Source organism: Cyprinodon tularosa, unplaced genomic scaffold (assembly GCF_016077235.1).
Source record: "Cyprinodon tularosa strain WSP-4 unplaced genomic scaffold, ASM1607723v1 ctg110, whole genome shotgun sequence".
Lineage (NCBI taxonomy): Eukaryota > Metazoa > Chordata > Actinopteri > Cyprinodontiformes > Cyprinodontidae > Cyprinodon > Cyprinodon tularosa.
This window is the reverse complement of record NW_024037894.1, coordinates 401,654-422,905: the sequence shown is the minus strand read 5'-3', so window position 1 is coordinate 422,905 and position 21,252 is coordinate 401,654. Positions and strand designations below refer to the sequence as shown.

Here is a 21,252-nt window from a genome sequence, read left to right as displayed (position 1 = left end):
AAAAAGAAACGGACGCATCATCATCATGAACCCCCCCCCCCCACCCCCCCCCCCCCCCCCCCCCACCCACCCACCCACCCTTCCCTCCGTGGCATTTCTTCATTTTTTATGCTACACTATTAAAAAGTGCTTCAGAAAAGGTTGAACCAAAAACAAACCGGATGTAAACAAGGTTTGATCTGCCGGAGCTGCTTGAGGCCAACGGGTCCGTGTGAAACTAGAGATAAAGGAAACAGTGATCATTAAAGTGCATCCCTGGACGTAACCCCCCCCCTTCCTCTGCCTGCCCCTCCCCCCCCCCCAAACAAGTATGAGAAAGGCTGAAACAGAATAAGGCTGAGAAGGTTCCTCTGCTTCAGAGGCGCCGGCTCCTTATATCCAGTGGCGGTACTCTTAAAAAAAAAAAAAAAAAAAAAAAAGAAGAATTTTACACGTAATAAAACCATCATGGCGGCCACCAGTCACCCGCCCCGCCCGGTATCAGATAATTGAAGCATGCCACGTTTCACACAACTGCCCCCCCCCATCTTCATGTGTTTCATGTTTTGTTTTTTTTTTAATCTCTGGCGTTCGAATGCGTCTCGGCATTCAGGTCCAGCATCGGCGAGGGCGCACGGCCGTGGCGTCTCTCTCACAGTGTCTCTTGCTCGGCGGGGGGGTGGTGGGCGTGGGGGTGCTGGTGAAGCGGGGGCAGCAGGGACTGCAGGGGCGACTGCGGGGTGGTGGGCGGAGACTGCTGTTGCAGGGGGCTAAAATGTGCGGCGTTGTGTGGGGGGGAGGAGCGGTAGCAGGAGTAGGCGGAGCTCCCGCCCAGTGTGGTGGTGGGCGAGGCGGGGAGGCCGCCCAGGCCCGTCGGGGAGTCGATGAGGGGCTGGTTGTAGAAGAAGAACGCGCACTGGTGGATGAAGGTCTCGATGATTGTCTGGTAGGTGCGTGTGGCGGTCAGGGCGTCCATGGTGGTGAAGTCAGGCCTCATGAGGGTGGGCCAGAAACAGATGGACAGGTTATCACTGGTCATCAAGTTCACCCGGCTCAGCTGGCTCACCCTGAGAACAAAAACACACACAGGGCCTCACAACAGCGCTCACACCCCTCCGTCCTCCTCAGGGTCTGAATTCCTGCCGCGGTGTCCATGACGGTTCTCATGGAGGCTCACCTGTTCAAGTGGCTCACTACGTATCTGAAGACATCGTAGTTTTCTCTGGGGAACTTCCTCAGGACGTCCTTCATGGCGTACAGCCTCTGCTCTCTGTCCATGATTTCTGCAAACAGAATCCAACCAATCAGAATTCAGCTCAGATCACGGAGGGACATTTTTTCTATTGTTTCAAGCAAAAAAGACCAAAAAATGAAAATTATTATAAACATTTTAATAATAAAAAAGTTATCTGGGGAGCAAATATACGCTCACTCAGATTTTCTTCTAAAAAAAGATGCTTAAAAAATCTGATTTTTCTATAAAATGTGTTCTTTGCTTTTAACGATACTGATATAAAAACCCTCCATACTGGATGACCAGAGAAAGCTTTCCTCTCAGACACTGAAGAAAAACATGAGTAGAGCTCCCTCCGCCTCTTCCCTCCTGATGAAACAAGCCACCCCTCCCAGCGCAGCAGGGTTTGCTTACTGAAAGCGTCCAATAGCTCCACCTGCAGAGCACAAGGCACCAGGGGCTCAGGCAGCTCTGAGAAGAAGCTCTTGAGAGCTCCAGCCACAGTGTTTATGGCGAAGTCCTTCTCCACCAGGTCCAATCCATGGTCTGCATGGAGAGCACAACAAAAAGGCTCAGGATGAGAAAAGGACAGCTTCCCATTGGCTGACGATCCCATCTTTGTGTTTACAGAGAGAGGAGATGGCAGATCCCACTCACCCTGCTCAAACTGCTTCTGCATGCTCTCCATCTCCGACTTGTTGCCGCTCACACGGTACAAACCTTCAGTGTTCAGGCCTGAACAGAACATAAACACTTTATTAGCCCTCCGAAGCACAAACATGACTTAACATAAGGGGAGAAACAATCAGATTAATTGATAACTTAAATAATTACGATTAATATCATCCATCGATTCAAACCTAAAAGGAAAAGTTACCGATATCCTCTGACATTAAACGCCTATATCCTTATATTCCTCTTTAAACGTAAGCTTTAAAAAAAAGGCCAGGCCTGAAACCAACCCAAAGACTGCCGAGCGAGTTCAGTGAAATTATAGAACGTTTCCCCTCGATGCTGATCGGGTCTCTGTTTACAATAAATATTGATATTGCTTTATTGCCCAACTAACCATAATTTAAGAGGACATGATCATGTTGCAGAGATCTGCTGTTGGAAAAGATGCTCAGATCGTTTGCACGTTTCATTCTGGATTTCATCAAAGTCCAAGCACCCAATCAAAGTTAAACGGAGCTTTTCCATCACTGTTTAAGCTCTCTGTGTCATTCTGCAGGCCGTCCATAGTAAATGTTTCCAGGCTGATGCCTAACGTGCACCATGAAGGCGCTAACCAGTAGAATCTCACATTCTGAAATGGAAATGGCTACTTGCTATGCCTTTAGTTTGACTGTGCCTGGAGCTGATTAACATCAGCAGATGTCGCCTTAGCACCAAGGCTGAAGAAGAAGAAATACAAATCCAACAATCGGGTCTTGGCAATGGGACGGTTAAAAATTTAAACGGTCCAGCTGCTGATGAGTTGACCAGACTTTTCCTTTTAGCTAAATCTAATAAGGCATGACAGGGATTTAACTGGACAAAGGTATCAATCAGTGAAAGGCTGCAAAACGTGAATGATAATGAAAACAGGGAAAATTACAGAAGCTCTGCTTAAAATATGCCAGAGCTGGATGGAAGCAAACGTTTAAGATGTTAAAAAAAAGAGAAATTCCTAACTAGACATGTTTTCATCCATTTGACCTCAGAGCAGCAAGTTCGCTGCCTTCAGGGGAACTCACTTAACTCGCCAAAAAAAGAAGATAAAAGTCACTAAGTTTGTCTCTAATTGCTTCTTGAAAAAATGTTAAAGGGTCTAAAAAGACCCCAAATAAAACAACATAGTTGGCTAAAGTGGTCTGCCATAGCAGCACAGCGGCCACCTGTTAGCTTCATATGCTAACCAGCTTCTCTTGGAGAGGGGCGGCCTAGTGGATAGGGCTGAGAGCTTGTGGTTCTGAGTTCGACTCCCACAGACTCTGGGTCTCTGAGCAAGACCCTTAACCCCACACTGCTCCCCGGGCGCTGCACAATGGCAGCCCACTGCTCCCCAAGGGGATAGGTTAAATGCAGAGGTAAATTGGTTAGATCAATAATGTTAAATTATTATTTATTATAATTCACAGCAATCAGAGGAGCCAGTGTCATTCTAAGGTAGTTATCCCCCCCAGAATTTGAATCCCCTTACCGGGTGCACGCATGGAATAAAAAGAGCTGATCAACATCACTCCGCCTCAATTTAGGGTGGCCATTTCTATAGCACCAAAAAGGTGCATATCAATAAATTACTAAGGTGTACATAACTTGAGTCATGGAACTGTGTACATGATACTTGTTGATGGCATTAAAATGAGTTCTAATAGCATTAAAAGAGCATTAAATTAGAGTTCCTCATTCCCGTATAAACCATGTGAAAGTTTAATTAAATATGACATATTTAAAAAAAATCCCCATCATCATCCAGCAGATGTTCAGTTTCTGCCCAAATATTTTCTTTCTGTTGTGGATTTTTGTAACAGGAATAGCTAGGATCATCCATAGGTTGTATGAACTCTGTTTGTTCTCTGCTTCCAAACTCATCATCTCTTCATCCATTCCTGCAATAAAAATTTTCTTTTAAAATTGTGAGATTCGCTCTAGAATCTCACAACTTCTTCCTGGTCTGTTGAAGCACCAATAGTTTGCATCCAATTATTTAATTAATTGCTCTTAGCTTTTTGGATTATATACAAACTATGCTCTAATTTCTAGTTACCAATCTGTTTTTACTATAATTTAATTTAACAAACAGGGTCTTCTCTACATTCTTTTTCCTGTTTGGTGTGATTGCAATTGGGGGTCTTGATCTGGACTGACCGGAGCGGAGCAAAAAAGAGCTCAGTTCCGTATTTTGATGGTGAAGGACAGAGAAGACGTACGTGGATGAGTAGCGGAGGGTGTGGAACAGCTGTCATTGATTTACATGACAGACAAGTACTCCGCACGATGTACATGAGCGGAGCTGAGCGCTGACGGAGTATGTGGAATCTGGAAGTAAAGGAGGACAAATACACATCCGGCTGGGTGCGGCGCCGGACGCCGGACAGTGTAATGAAAATCTGGACTGTCCGCCCTAAAGCTGGACATCTGGCCACCCTACCTCAATTCCATGTGGGTAGTGCAAAATACAGAACTGTAAAGTCATGTACACTCCATTTACCATTTTATATTTATAATAAGAATACATTTGACATCAGTTTATTTTTTTATATTATATGATGACAACAGTTTTCAATGAGATGAGAATATTCAGACACCGTGATACAATGAGGTAATTCTTTATGGGACATGTTGATACAAACAAGGAGCCGTTGGCTTTCAGAGAAAGGAGTCTACAGTGTAGGGGTGGAACGGTTCACAAAATCCACGGTTCGGTTCGGTTCACGGTTTCGTGGTCACGGTTTTCGGTTCGGTATATGTTGATTGTTAGCCCGAAATCCCATAAAAATTAATGAAATAAATGAAAAAATCCAAAAAATTAATGAATTCTAATCATTTTTAATGATTCGCGGAAACCCTGGATCATTTCCGTATGTTTTGCTGCTTTGAATGTAATCATTTCGCGCATGCTCTCTACGATATACAAGGAACTCAGAGCGGAGCGGCGGGAGCCACAGTGGAGGCTGTAGGCTTTGCTTTGTGCAGGCGGTCTGGAGCGCAGCGGAGCGCTGACGGAGTATGTGGGATTTCGGGGTTAGCAAGACATGTTGGTCGTGTTGCTGTTAGCATAAACACAAGGTGTTGCACAACGCTTGCACACTGTTGCAATTTTATCCACAACTTTCTTTCCGCCGTCATCGTAGGTTACTCTAAATGCTTCGCTTTTTCTTCTTCTTGTTTACTACTGGTGGTTGGCTTTGTCGCAGTACCGCCACCTTCTGCTCTGGAGTGTACACGCTTTGCCTATGAGAAAAAGGAGCAGCACATGAACCGAACGCAACACACGCGAACCGAACCGAGGCAGTCGAACCGAACGAGTCGGACGGTTTTCATAAATCGTTCCATCCCTACTACAGTGCTGTCAGCATCCTGTTATAAAGCAAACGCTCACGTGTTTTTTTTTTTTTTTTTTTAAACCAATATCACTGGCGATATTCTACAGAAGAGAATTAGGGCCACTGAAAAACAAAAAAGTTAACTGATTGTTTTATTTTAATTCAGTATAATATGAGAAACAAGCCAGAATTCTGAGATCAAAGTCAGAATTCTGACTTTTTTTCTCATATTATACTTAAGAAAAAAGTTTTTTCTCTGATTTTTTACTTTAATCTCAGAATCTTGGATCTCAATGTAGATGGGCACCATTAAGGAAGAGATGTGGGAGTGATGCTACCTCATTAATGGAAGAGCAGAAGGTGATTAAAACAAAAGAGCTAGTCTCTAAAACAGACATGGCTACGGCTTGATGCTAACCTGTCAGAATTTTGAGAAAAAATTCAGAATTCTAAGATTAAAGTCCGAATTCTGCGTTTAAAGTCAGAATTCTGAGAAAAAAGTTAGGATTCTGAGATTAAAGTCAGAATTCTGACTTTTTTCCCCATATTAAACTGAAACAATATTTAAAAATCTGTTAACTTTTTTTATTTTTTTAGTGGCCCTAATCCTCTTCCGTAATATTCTGCTATAACATGTGAAGTTCAGAATAAAATAACAAAACTACTCTTTCATAAAGATAACACATCTCAAGTTTCAGTTAGTAGGTAGGAACTGAGGTGTAGTGAACTCCGTGCGCGCTCCCGGTGAGGGGATACAGATTCTTGCTGGGTGAACTATCTTAGCATGACACCGGCAACACTGTTTTTTCAAAATAAAGTATTTTTAACATTTGAAATTATTTTAAAATAATAATTATTAATATTACATTATGTTATATCGGGTTTTTTTTCTTGTTTTTTTTTACAGTGTATAATTTTTTATTCATGATGAAGGTGCGGAGGCTTTTATTTTCCTGTGGCAGTGCGCCACCTTCAATAACATGTAGGAAATACAGATAAAGTTATTTTCCAGCAGGACAGCAATAAGAAGAAACAGGATTTAATGCATAGATATGCTAAAATACACGCAGCAGCAGAACAGGAGGTTATTGTGGTGGTCAAATTATTTCTAATGGTGGACTCACACAGCAGGCGGTGATTTCCACAAGCTCAGCAGGGAGTTCACTGCTCTGCATATCAGATGCACTGTGTTTACCCCCTGGACCACATCATCAAATAGTACTGAATGGTTGTTGCTTCTTTAGAGCAGGTTTGTGCATTTAAAATGGTCATTTGTAGTAAATAATAATTAAAAAAAGTAAAAATGATCACATGTGCTGTTGTTGTTTCAGAGATAAAGATTATTTTCTAGGTCATTCAGAGGTCAACTATCCCCCCATTAAGCCCTGAATTGAATGAAAATGATCTAGCCTACTTTTTCAGACCTGCTTCATTTCTGCAGGTAAAACTGTTTGTCTTGATTTGATTTTAATTTTAAATAAATTATTTATAAATAAATAAATTATTTTTCATTACTGCTGATGGTGTCACCATCCCAGCAGATGTGTGCTGCACTCGTTTCCTGATATAAAGTTATTACATAACATCACATGACAATCCCGGAATATAACAGTGGGCATTATGACCTTATTTAGTGGTTGAAATGATTGTTTAATATTCGGTTAATCTCCAGCTTCTGAGACTCTCTGCTTTCGACCTGCCTGGCAACCCCATGTCATTTCCTGTCAAGGTCTTGCTGTCGGAATTTCACAATAAAAGCACAGGTGAAACTTAACATCAAGGACTGCTGCTAAATTGTTCTCTATGAACAACTTTTGAATTGCCTTGGGGAGACCATCAATTTTTGGAAAAAACAAAGCGTCTGCAGCATTTATACCCTGTGCAGATTTTTTTCCTGTTCTGGTTCATCTTTGTTCAGAACAAAGAGCAAACTGACATAACCACACTACATGAGAAAGTAGAAAGCACAGCCATTTACAACTTTATCATAGCCTCTCCATGCTATCCGAGAGCTACATTAATTTTCTTTCCTGGAGTGAATGTGTTATTAATATTTACGAGCCAAATCACGGGAGTTCTCTAGATCTTTACATTTGTGAACCTTCGCCAGGCTTGCTCATGTTTTCCACATGGTTTCGTCCCAATAGTTACAAATTTCATAGTTGCTCCGAGAGGAAGCCCAAAATGACGTCATTTTGACCTCGCGGATATGTCAAGCACAACTTAAGCTTAAGAGTTTTGGGGGATCTTCACAAAGGGTGTCATCAACAGCCACTTTGCACAGAACAACCTACACATGGACTTCAAACCTCACATTCTCAGCAACGTCAAAGGCTTTTCAAGAAAACTGTTCAAACATGAACCCTGCAATGAGACTATACTATGGGGCCCATCAGATCCGCCTCAGGTCTCCTCTAAGTAACACTACATGCAGTAATTCAAGTAAAAGTAGTTTATTTCAGATCAAATTGTCTGAAATTACCTTTTTTTTAATTGATCTTATGGTAAATTTTTTAAGATACCAAACTTTAGATTTTTTTTATCAGTTAGCTATAATCAGCAAAAAGCAACAAAGGCAGTCATATTGGTTTCAATATATTGGTTAATATCAAATCTAAGAAATTCCAAGGGGTTATCCAGGACCAATTACCTTAAACTCAAGGACCACATGTGTGAGTAAATGTGATTTCAGTATAATGCAAATTAAATGAGAAAACTAAAGTAACTCATATCTACAGTAGATGGACATGTTTAGTTCTGTTAAGATTTTTCAGCAGATGTGTTTCAAAATGTTATCTTATAACCTCGTATCTCCAACCACTGACAATAAACAAAATGCTTTTTCTTGAATTCTGTTGACAGAAATGTTTTGCAATTCATCCTGAAATCTAAATTTTCACGATATAGCGCGCAAACTTGATGACTAACTCAACTCTACTGGTAATTCACCTGCAGGAACCTTGCAGGCACAGAAAAGGACTTTTAATGTGTCATTTTATGGCTGTTTGAAAAACTTACAGGTCATGGACATTTTATTCACATTCAAAAACTTTCAAGGGTTCTAAAGACCTGTGTAAAATGTCAAATCTTGAAATAAACGCAAGTAATTTCAAGGTGTTTTTTTATGGCTGTTTTCAACAAATTTTCAGGATATTGACTTTTTTTTCAGATTCAAAAACTTTCAAGGATTTCAAGGTCTTTGAGAAATTTTAAACCAAAAAAATTGTGGAAGATATTTTTAGGGAAGAGTGCATTTTTATGGCTGTTTTCAAAAACATTCTAAGCCTTGAACTTCAACATACAAATTGGTAAAATTTTTAAAAGCCCAAGCGATTTTTACACCTAAAATAAAAATGAAGCACTTTTAAGGACAGATGTCTACGGCTGTTTTCAAACTTTTCCAGGCTTAGAACTTTTTTTTACCGTATTTTTATTCCTCATTCAAAAAACCTTCCAGGATTTTAAAGACGTAAGATTTAAGAAGGGGTTTGTGAGAAACATCCATTTTAAGTGACATTATTTACTACTTAGTTTTTTTCTTCCACCATGTGGGGAAACTGGGTAGTTCTAGTTCTGTTACTAAGTGTAACACGTAAAAAGATGTACTGCCATTCAAAGCGTTTTAAAATGTGCATTTACCGTATTTTCACGACCATAAGGCGCACCGGACTAAAAGGCGCACTCTCAGTTATGTGTCCCATTTCTGTATTTAACACACACATAAGGCGCACCGGACTATAGGGCGCGTTTTTTATATACAGGTACAAGTCCTCTACTACCTTTAAATACCTCTACTGCATATTTAAAAATACAGCGGGGGCAAAACTGAGTATGACTGTGCTTTATTCATGTATTTATTACAAAGTATTAATCAAACCTGGCAGCTGGCCGTGAGACAGAGACATCGCAGATGACACAGCGCTGTGGTCACTCCTAAATTAACTTAAAATCCTGAAACCTGCTGACGGAATATGTTCGCTTTTATTGCCGGTATCCTGGTGCCTGCAGCTAAAATTATTTAGATGAAAAACACCTGCCAGCAGCCGCGGTGAACCCCAGGCTGCCCAGCCTACAGGCTGCTGATGAAGAGATTTCTACTGTCGGTGCACCGCTGGTATGTGGGGGTCTGAGCGCCTCCGACAGAAATAGATAATCTGGATGAACTGACTGCAATTATTAAGTTTTCAGGTGGACTTTCTCACTTAAAAACATATTAAAACTACTTTATTCCCACTGATCACAGCAAATATAGCTGCAAGATTTAGATTATTTAGATGAAAAACACCTGCCAGCAGCCGCGGTGAACGAAAGGATTTCTCCTGTCGGCGCACCGCTGGTATGTGGGGGTCTGAGCGCCTCCGACAGAAATAGATAATCTGGATGAACTGACTGCAATTATTAAGTTTTCAGGTGGACTTTCTCACTTAAAAACATATTAAAACTACTTTATTCCCACTGATCACAGCAAATATAGCTGCAAGATTTAGATTATTTAGATGAAAAAACACCTGCCAGCCACCGCGATGAAGAGGAGGAGACGCGCCGGGGATGCTGTTGAATTAAGTTTTCAGGGAGAAAAATACAGCGGGAGCAAAACTGAGTATGATTGTGCTTTATTCATGTATTTATTACAAAGTATTAATCAAACCCATCAAAGTCATCATCCTCTGTTTCTGAATAAAACAGCTGCGCTAAATCAGACATGCCAATTTCCCCTTCTTCGCTGTCAGTCACTTTCCGTACAGCGCGGCTCCTCAGAAATAATGCCGGCTTTTGCGAAAGCTTGAACAACAGAGCCAGCAGACACTTTAGTCCAAGCATCTACAATCCATCCGCAAACTGTGGCGTAATCTGCCCGGCGCTGCCTTCTTATCCTGAAACTGTGGTCTCCGTCGGTCATCCATCGCTCCCACGCCGCTCGCAGCCTTACTGTGAATGGCTGCTTCACACCGATGTCGAGCGGTTGAAGCTCCTTTGTCAGACCCCCGGGATAACGGCGAGCACAGCGTTCATTTGATTCACCTTTTTTTCACATCGACTGTGAGATGGGCACGCAGCGATGGTGATGCGTGGAAAAAACCACCTAGTCTTCTCACATACACCTGCCTCAGCCACGCATCCATCCAGCCTTTTCCATTTGCGTTAATATCATATGTCATCAGAGCGCTGTGTCTGTCTCGCTGGCAGCTCCCAGATCAGCTTCTCTGATTGGTTGATGCGGCGCGTCCAGCAGCAAAACTTAAATTTTTCCATCTCGAGCAGCAGAAGCGCGGCGCTTCAGATGCTTAAACGCTCCCGACGTGCTGCACCAAAATGCGCTGCGGGACCTTTTGCTGCACCTATATGCGCGTCAACCATTGACTTTGCATGTAAACTCGCTGCTTCTGCTGCCCCTGCTGGGTCCGGTTCACACCGATGTCGAGCAGCGTTAATTTGTTTCCCCATGTTTTTCACATCAGCTGTGAGATGGGCACGCATGGAGTTACATATTAACAGCGATGGTGAGGGGTGGAAAAAAAACACCTGGTCTCCTTACATTCAGCCACTCTTTCATCATCTCCTCAATGAGGTGGTCTCAAAAGTCGCAGTTACAACACACATAAGGCGCACCGCACCATAGGGCGCACCGCACATTTTGAGGGAAAAAAAAGACGTTTAAGTGCGCCTTATAGTCGTGAAAATACGGTATACAACATTTATGATGATAATGGTTCTGCCAGCAGCCTGGAGCACGACTGCTGCTTCCAGTGGATTTATGAACAAGTCAGCACTGATTCAACTGAACAGCATTTGGCTTTAAAGCATTTGATTAATATAGATATCAGATTATTTCAGCCATAAAAAGAAATTAATATTGAAGGTATTGATCTTGAAAATCTAGATGCTATGTTCTTGTTTAGACTTTTTACTGATGAATGAAATTGTTTTAATTTTTCCACTTTCCTTGTATTATAAAGCACATTAAAGCCAATTCTTTTTATGGATTTTTTTAAAAGCCGTGTAAAAAGCAAATCACTTATTTAAGTGGCAATAACCACAGGCTGCATGCTAGGACTAATAGGGAATGCTCATTATGCAACATACTCATATTTCACGCTGTAAATTCAGCCGAGCCTTCAACGTCGAGCAGTCTGTTCACGCCAGTACAAACTGAACTTTAACACCAAATGATTGTTGTTTTCTAACCTTCACAATACTCCAAAGGAACTTACCAGTTTTCTCAATGAAATGGACACACTTCTCGATGAAAAGTGGAATAGGTCTGTCTGGGGACACCACACTCGCCAGCGGCACTCCAAAGTAGCTGCTCTCCATGGGCTTGGGAATTGATGGACGTGGCTTTGGTCTTGTTTTCTGCCGAGAGATGGATTGTATGAGGAGTTTAAAATAATGTTCAGTTTTCCCTCACAGTGACAGCTAATTTGAAAGACTTCAAAAGCAGATCAATGGTATTAGAAAAATGAAATAGCTCTGCATTATTACACCTACAATTTATATTGATATTCCATACCTTTGCAGTTCGCCTGAGGCTCTTTAGAATGTTCCTCTTCTTTGGGTCCTCAATCTCCTCGTTAACAAGACTGTCACCTTTTAAAGTCCCAAAGTCATCATCTTTGGACTTTGACAGAGCTCCCATTTCGTCGTCGCTTCCTATAAAGCTTGTCCGGAAGCTGCTGAACTTGCCCAGCCGTTTTGAGCGGTCGCGGTACAGACGGGGCTTCACTCCGACTGCTGAGAACTTCCTCCTTCGTTCCAAAGAGCTGCTGTCCGCCTCGCTGTCTGAGCCATTTCCGTTTGAATGCATCCGGTTGGAGTTGCGGATGGTTATGATTTTGCCCTGTGTGCTGTCGTGTGGAACCGAGTAGATGATCTCTTCGTTGCTGGGGCGGGGTTTTGAGACGGCATCGATAGGCTCTGCGTAGTCTGAGGGATCGTAACCCACATCCCCGCCAGGGACCCAGGTCACAGCAGAGGGCAGGGACCGACGGTGACCTAGAGTGTCGATGTAAGGGCTGCGACTCACTTTCCGGAAGTCAAAAGTGACGCCTGGTTTCCCCCTTACTGGGGGGGGTATTTTGTTGTTGAGCTTGTTTTCAAAGTCTCTGATATCAGAAATGACAGAGATGTCGCTGGAGTCTAAGTCAGGCATGTTGAAGCCACCGCTGTGAGAAGAGAGCGTGCCATCATAGTACGGGGGAGAAGGCTCAACATCATCCTCTGAATCCACGAACATGGTAACAGGACTAGGAGAGATGCAGCGCGGGGAGTATACGTTTTCATTGGTGCATGCTTCAGCAACGTTGTCGTACATATGCGTTGCCTCCACGATGTTTCGCTTCTCCACTACCTCCATCAGAAATGAATGGAACATTTCAATTCTGTGGAGGCCTCCTATCACTCCCCCGGATCCACAAACCACACTATTGAAGCGACCCTCAATCTCACGAGCCAGCTCCTCCCCCTGAATCAACTGTTCACAGGCAAAGTCACTATCAGTGAGCTCTGCCTTGCTATCTCCTACTGCCAACAGCTGAACAGGGATAATGTCCTGAACCTCACATAAAAATGCACACAGGGTCTCTAGGGAAGCTTTCCGGACGGCTGAGTACACAGCAATGTAGCCGTGCACCAACCTGCTCTTCCTCAGAGTAAAAGAGGCATGGTAGGAGAGGAGAGAAAGCTCTATGGCCAGCTTGTGCCCCCCAACTGTCTGCTCTAGCAACACAGAAGTGCCACAGTTCGACATTGGTCTGCAGTGCTGATGCATAAGGAAAGGAGACAAGAGCTGTTCGATGTCATAGGGATCGCCGCACATTAAGCACATGACAATGCGTAGGTCTGCCTCTGGGGCTGGCTGATGAGGAGAGTCTCTGATACCTGGAGGCTCGGGCAGGTGAGGCGGGGAGCTGCTACTAAAAGATGTGCTCCTTCTAACATCAAGGAGCCCCCTAAGCACTTGGTTAATCTGAGTTTCATTTACGCTGTGGCCATAGCCCACGCCGGGGGAGGCTGGGTCTAAAAAGCTACACTGCAGTCTCCGAGCAACCTGTTGTCCCTGTGTTATTAGGTTTAAGGCAGTGTCTCCACCTATGTCAACGTATGAGCCCACACCCCTTTTAGTGACTAAAAGGAGAGACGTTGGCAGTTGGGCCAGCTGACTATCCCTTCGACCAAGAGTTGATTCTCTAAGTCGCTCAAGGCTTTCTACCACATAAGACAGTGAATCTTTTGAATTGTACAGACAAAGACACCCATGAGGGGTAAAAGTGGGAGTGTGGAAGGAATTTACTGGAAGACGCACATTTCCCTCTATAGGCCGCAGAGTTAACTCATACATCTTCCCATCTAAAACGTACCAATCGTCATTTGTGCACAGAGCCCTAATCTCATTGGCGAATTCTCTGGCCAGCCCGTCCTTCCCTAGAATGACCAAGTTAATTCTATCAGCTTTAGTGTCCCCAAAATGAGCTTTCACGTCAAAGAAGGGGTAACATGTGGGAAAACGAGAGGCTAGGAGTTGCTCAATCTTATAGTCACCACAGTGAGGGCTACTGGGGCAGGTCTCCTTGGTGGGGTGATAGACAAAGTGGATGTGCTTAAGCACAAGAGCATCCCTTTCTGCAGGCAGCTTTTGCAGTGCCTTAAACCTCAGCTCTTCTCCTAGAACCTCCTGTATTGCTCCCATCTTCTCTTTGCTAGGCTTCGCATCAACTTCAAGCTCATAAAAAAGCTCAGAGTACTCGAGCAGAAGCTCCTGAAAGTCTTCTTTAGCTCGGTCAATAATCTCCTTCTGATGGCGGTTGTACAGTTCCAAGTACTCCGGCTCCTCGAGCCACTGGTAGAACTCTTCGTTCATGATGAAGCTGCGGGCCTCCTCCCAAGGTTTACCTGGCGTGACAAAGGGCGAGGATGCTAGCTTTTGCTTAAACTCTTGTCTTATCTCTGCACGCCTACATTCATTTCTTAGATGCTCCAAATGAGCATTGAAAATATCTTCTGCCTCAGCAGTCTCCAGCAGGTCTGAGGGGATTCGCTCATCCTCCATGTTGTCTATGTGAGACGTATCTTCCCATGGTGAATCCTCCAAGACAACAAACCAGTGAGTAAAATGTTGCTTGGACTCCAGCACTTTCTGCACTCCAGACCAGCTCAGCTGATCTATCTCATCAAGATCTGGCACCAGTGAACTAAGTGCTAAAGGGAGAGTGCTAAGGTATATCCTGCGCCGCCTCTCTATGTGCTCCTGCTTCAGGCGGTAGACATGTTGTTGGAAAAGCTTTTTGCATTTAGCCGTTCCTTCCAAGAAGACGTATTCTTTGTACTCTGGGGAGGTGTTCATCCGTCGACTGGCGTTTAACCAGGTCTCATTGTGATTTTTGACGATACGGTTGATGAGCCATTCATAACGATCCTTGGCTGAGGCGATCTGCTGACTCTGTAGTTTCAAGGCTTCAAAATAAGGTATGATCTTAGGCTTTCCCCTGCTTTTATCAATAAGCTGAACCAAGGTTAGGAAAGCAAGATCTACATTTATATTTGAGCGAGCAGAGGTTTCGACCACTGGGAGGCTTTTCTTTGTAATGGCGAAGGTATGCGCATCTTTGATGTAGCGCTCAACACCTTCGTCACATTTGGAGAGCACCAAAACAATGGGCTTCTTGGTCTTGCTAAGCTGACCGTAAAGGTTTGTGACAAACTTCAGCTGGTCATCAAAGTTACGGTTCATCCCGCGGCTCACGTCAACACAAAGCAGGAAGCCGTCCACCTGCAGCTTCCCCTCTGGCATTTGCTTCTGCTCAAAGTCTTGCTCCAGACCCAGCTGATCTGTACAAAAGTACATGAGCTTCTCTGCTGAGGCCAACTTGGTTGCTGCTGCTCGTTTGATATAGGGCTGCATAGCGGTGCTACGGTGTGGCTGAAATGTCTGGTCATCGATGAATTCCGTTTGCTCCACAACATGCATCCTGCATTCAGGCCCCTCCTCCAGAACCCGAGACACCTCCCCCCAAAACAGAAAGTGGTCATTGTTAACCACTCGACCTCCAAAGTCACTGGTGCTCAACACTGATGTGTGATCCAGGTAGAAGTCGTCAGCACTAGGGCGCACAAACCGATTACAAAGGCAGGATTTGCCCACCCCACATTGGCCCTTCTCCTTCTCGGTTCCTGACAAACCCACCACAATGAGGTTGTAAATGGGCGACCTTGCATCTTGCTTTTTTGCCATCATAGCCTTCTGAAACTCATCCTGCCAGAAACAGGCACTGAATAAAAGAGATCACTCAAGTGTTTGTCCATAAAATGCTGATCTACAGGAAAGATCAGACTGCTCCTCGTCCTTCTGCCTTCAGTTATAATAAATAGTGCAGTGATATGAGGGATAGATTCTTTCATTCATTCCTTATAAGAATCCCATCCTGTCAAAACAGACAACAATTGAAAGTCAGACAAAAACGTCATTTTGTTTTCAATATAACATGCATAGAAGCACATTTGAAAATATATCATGCTTTTAACTCTAAAAAAAACAGTATGCATCCAAATGCATTGTTATGTGTAATATCCACCTCTATAACTAATACCAAAATAATGTTTCTATTGTTAAAAAGTAAGATCCCAAAGTAAGTTATGGGACGACAAAAGTTCACGATTTACCAAGTGTGATATTTTGCAAACAAACATAATTGTTCCCTGAATGAAATTGCTCTCCTAAAATTCTTACAGTAAGTCTCCAAGTTTGTATGACGCCTTGTTTTTGTTGCTGGTAACATTTATTAGGAACCAAACCTAACATGGGTGGTGTTACAAAAACACAAAAGCCAAGCATTACATATCTGCTGGCAAAAGCTATTGCTTCTTCTAACACTGTGGTAGCAGCCAGAACTGAGAAAAACAGGCTTACACAGATTTCCATGCAAAGGGATTGTCTGTTCTGGTGCCACAGCTTTAACACGCAAAAATTATTATAAACAAGTTTGATTTCCGTTAGTTGCATAGACCAATGACATTTTATAATATGGATGGAATTTTGCTCCATTATTATTGCAAGCACAAATCATGATTGATTAAAAAAAAAACACACAAAATTGAGGAATTAAACTCTGAAAAACATTTTAATAAAAAAAAAGGCTTTGTGAGTAGCTTTGCTGTTTTCTCAGATTTTGCTTTTTGTTTTGTTTTTTCAGATTTATATATATATTTTTTTTTCAAAATGTTTTACAGACTATTTCTTTTTTATTTCCCTTTTTCAGATTCACTTTTACACACTGCATTCTTCTGAAACTGGATTTTAATAATGAAATGTTTTTTTCTCTTTGGGGGCGGTCTTTCCATTGGAGTGGGGAGCATGGATCATGTCTATTGGTGTGCAAGGATGTAAGCACCATTTCTATTGGCCAAGAGGGAGCATTTATATTGAGCCTCAGTAAAAAGAACAAACTGAAAAGAAAGCTTTTTCTTTAACTCAATCTGAAAGCCAGATTTTTTTTAATTTAAAATATAAAATCTGGATTAAAAAAATGGAAACAAAATGTAAAGAATAAATTCTAAAAACTTGCAATCTGTAAAAATAACTTCTGAAAAATATTTTAAAAAAATGCTATTTGTAAAAGAAACATGAGAAAACCGCAGTTACTATTAAAACCTTTTTTTAACATGGTTTTTCATAGTTTAATTTTCTTCCAACAAAAAAACGGAACAAAATCCACTCCATAAAATTGGCCTTTTGCTTGAACTCAGCACTTCGCTGATTAATTTGATCAAAAAATTAAACATTAATCTTCAAAATTACAGAGATCATTTTCAGCAGTGCTCAGCTGATCTAAATAAAAATCTAATAATTGCTTTTAGTTTTTTATTGCATCTGCAACATCAGACAAGAACTGGCATCCAAAACCTAAGGATAAGATGGTTGGGAGTGGCAGTGATGCTATCAGCTGATCAGTGAGCAGAGTGACATGCATATAAATGACTCGGCTTCTTCACTCGTTTTTTAAAGGCAAAGAAAATGAGGTGTGAGATGTATATATAATGATTATAAATATGCAAACCTTGATTCATTAAAAACATGTGTTATCAGCCATTAGGGCTCTGTCCAGCCACATATCCTCCCATCCCCAGCTACCTTCATATGTCAAAACTACAGTCAAACCAGATAAGATTATAACTTCCTAATTCACCCAAGGTAAAAATAATGTCAATGAAAGAAATTTAATAGTCAAATTAGGCAAATCTCAAAAATGTTCAGATTTAGAAGAGTCGCAGGATTTATAAACTTTAGGTGTTAAATTTTGTGACAGAGGATAAAGAAAAACAAATATGTTCTAACATAGTACTGCTCGGTTATGATGCGCAGACATGATGTAAGGATATACATTTTAAAAGTTTTAAAAATATCTGGTGTGATTTTTAAAGATGTGAGACCCCCTTGCAAGACTTTTACAGATAGCTACAACTCTTTAGTTTTACAGATTTAGAATAATCAGTTTATGGACCATTTCTCTCCTTTTAGTATTTATATGAAGAAACAACTGAAGGATAGCTCTACACCCAGCTATGTTACACTTTTAGGCAGATAATATCATTTGTTTTTAAAAGTAGCAATGCTTTTAAGTTGTTTTTTTTTTTCCTTTGGCCAAGTTAGCAGTTAATATGATGCTTAAAAGATTATAATTATGGCCATTACATATCCTGTCCATTAAATACTATGGTTGTCAAAATTATCGATACTCAAAAAAGTATTGATACTAAAACATTGTATCCAGATACGATACTTAATTTCTTTTTGAAAAAGTATCGATACAGTGCTACCAGCAGTGGCACCTAAACAGTCATTTATCTAGAGTGCAGAAAAGAGGGAAATGCGCTTTTTTGCAACAGGTGCAGCTGCTGAGAATTATTTTTCTGTCATTGTTATGTGTGCAAAGCATAGCCAAGGAAGAATACTACATACAAACTCAAAATATTGTTCTTATTGTTATTTATTGATAAAAATATTTTTGTTAAATATTTGGGTCTTTGTTTTTTTATCTTTGTGGTATCGAAAATGGTATCAAGTAACGAATATTTTCTTGAGTATAGGTATCGAGCTGAACATTTTAGTATCGTGACAACGCTATTTACTACTAAGAAAATTAATCTGTAGAATCTGTTCACGCAGAAATTCAAACAAAGGTAGATTGGAGACTGAAGGAGTCATGAACTTGCTCACCCTATCTATTTTTAAAGTGCAGATAACTGCCTCTATAATAGTACTGATGCAATAGTGTTACAATTGGCATCTTATAATTGAAGTGACCTTGGCTCCACTGGCTTAAGTATGGAAGAGGATTAGTGCCACTGAAAATTTTTAAAAAGTTAAATAACAAAAAAGTCAGAATTCTTACTTTAATCTCAGAAATCTGACTGAATTCTGAAAGCTAACAAACATGTTAGCAACAAGCCGTAGCCATGTCTGTTTTAGAGACTAAACTCTTGTTTTAATGACTTTCTGCTCTTCCGTTAATGAAATTGCATCACCAGGGACCCCTCCCGCGTATAAAAAGTCGACTAATTCCATCATTTTCCACCAATGTGTTACTGAAGCTGAGTGCTCCAACATCTCATCCTTCATGGTGTCCATCTACATTAAGATGAAAAATTCTGAGATTTAAGTCAGAATTATGAGATTAAAGTCAGAATTATGAGATTAAAGTCAGAATTTTGAGAAAAAAGTCAGAATTCTGAGATTAAAGTCAGAAGTCTAAGAAAAAAATTCAGAATTCTGAAATTAAAGTCAGAATTCTGAAATTAAAGTCAGAATTCTGAAATTAAAGTCTGAATTCTGAAATTAAAGTCTGAATTCTGAGATTAAAGTCTGAATTCTGAGGGAAAAAAGTCTGAATTCTGAGATTAGTCAGAATTCCGAGATTAGTCAGAATTCTAAGAAAAAGTAGCTTGGCTATGGCTAGACGTGGATATGGCTTGATGCTAACATGTTTGTTAGCTGTCAGAATTTTCACAGAATTCTGAGATTAAAGTCAGAATTCTAAGAAAAAAGTCAGAATTCTAAGAAAAAAGTCAGAATTCTGAGATTATAGTCAGAATTCTGAGATCATAGTCAGAATTCTGAGATCATAGTCAGAATTCTGAGATCATAGTCAGAACTCTAAGATTAAAGTCAGAACTCTAAGATTAAAGTCAGAATTCTAAGAAAAAGTACGAATTCTGAGATCATAGTCAGAATTCTGAGATCATAGTCAGAATTCTGACTTTGATCTCAGAATTCTGACTTTTCCCCCATATTAAACTGAAATAATATTTTAAAATCAGTTACCGGTAACTTTATTTTTATTTTTCCAGTGGCCCTAATCCTCTTCCATACTTAAGTGATTTACCAAGCAGTTGCAGTTTTAATATACATTGTGGTACTTTAACGGTCCTTTAAAAAAAAAGAAAAGGAGAAAAAAAGCAAAGTCCAGCAGGGTCAAAAGCGACAGAGTGCAGCTGGGCTGAGGTAGGCCTGATACCAGGAAAATAAATAGACATTGAAAGCAAGCAGCAGCCTCCTCAAAGTGACACCTCCTAAATGATCTAGAGGCCACATTCAGCCCCTGCTTTATGTAACCTGCTCCCAGACACAGCTTCTATGTTAGGATTAGCAGTGAACATTGGCTCCAGGGTGCAGAGAGGGGCTGACCACACCAGGCCTGCTGCCTGTAAAGCAGCGCCGGGGCGGTGGACTGAGCTGCCCGCTGCTCACACACTGATCACCGGGGAGCCTGTTCCACCCGCCCTGGATGTTAGACAGCTTCTCCTAGAAACAGCCAATAAAGGAGCTGATCGGAGCATACATACCATGGCATCTGTCAGGCCAATGCTTGCCGCAGCCTGATGTGCAAAAAGCCGCAGAAAGAAAAAATTGTAGGTAAAGCTGAGGGCTTTCTGTGGCGTGGTCAATGGAAATGAATCCCCATCACAGATCTCTGGATTCTCGCCCTTTTTTTATTGTTGCATTTTAAAAACGCCGGGAAGAAATCAGCATGTCCTTGGTTAGTCTTACAAAGAGATGTTTGGTAGAAAACCAAACCATGAGCTGCAGCAGTCTTCCTCTGGCTTCACCACGTTGCTTTTTCTCTCACTATTCTGCCCATTGTTGTGGCCGCATCATAACGCAGGGCCGGCGGCAGACAGCAGCAGACTTTGTTCAATCGCTCTCATGTCTCCTTTGAAATGTGCTCCTGCTGCAACATGGATCCTTCATGTCCTGGGAAATGCTCAGAGCCGATCGCGCGTGTGAAAGTGGGATTTGTGTCAGCTTTCCGATAATGGCGGCGGGGCCCTCCTCCTCCCCGGACCTAGATCTCCTCTTCTTTTCTTTGGGAAAAGGCAGCAGTGGAGACCGAAGCAGCGGAGAGACGGCTTTCACCCAGCGGCGTCTCACACAACTGCAGCAGCCTGCTGCCTTTGCTCTTTCTCACACAAACCTCATCGATTAATATGAAAGAGGATTAGGGCCACTGAAAAAACGAAAAATTTAACTAATATTAACATTTTATTTCAGTATAGTATGAGAAAAAAGTCAGAATTCGGACTTTTATCTCAGCATTCTGAGTTTTTTTTCTCAAAATTCTGACTTTTTTCTCAGAATTATGACTTTTTTTCTCAAAATTCTGACTTTAATATCAGAATTCTGACTTTTTTCCTCAGAAATCTGACTTTAATCTCAGAATTCTGCCTTTTTTTCCTAAGAATTCTGACTTTAATCTCAGAATTCTGACTTTTATCTCAGCATTCTGAGTTTTTTTGCCTCAAAATTCTGACTTTTTTCTCAGAATTATGACTGTTTCCTCAGAATTCTGACTTTAATCTCAGAATTCTGACTGTTTCCTCAGAATTCTGACTTTTTTCTCAAAATTCTGACTTTAATCTCAGAATTCTGACTTTTTTCTTCCAGAATTCTGACTTGTAGATGGGCACCATGAAGGAAAGATGTGAGAGCACTCAGCTTCACTGACAAAGATGTGAGTTGTT

General features: G+C 41.5%; 1 protein-coding gene across 1 annotated transcript; it reads right to left on the bottom strand.

Annotated features, from left to right (window-relative positions):
• Window positions 1-543: 543 nt before the first annotated feature.
• arhgap35b (Rho GTPase activating protein 35b) lies at window positions 544-20,659 on the bottom strand. The gene is made up of 7 exons (XM_038296713.1): window positions 20,077-20,659; window positions 11,753-15,659; window positions 11,454-11,595; window positions 1,871-1,948; window positions 1,628-1,759; window positions 1,157-1,262; window positions 544-1,046 (listed from the first exon to the last, which is right to left on the bottom strand). The coding sequence occupies exons 2-7, from the start codon at window positions 15,470-15,472 to the stop codon at window positions 632-634; spliced, it is 4,593 nt and encodes a 1,530-aa protein (XP_038152641.1). The 5' UTR covers window positions 15,473-15,659; window positions 20,077-20,659; the 3' UTR covers window positions 544-631.
• Window positions 20,660-21,252: the final 593 nt, after the last annotated feature.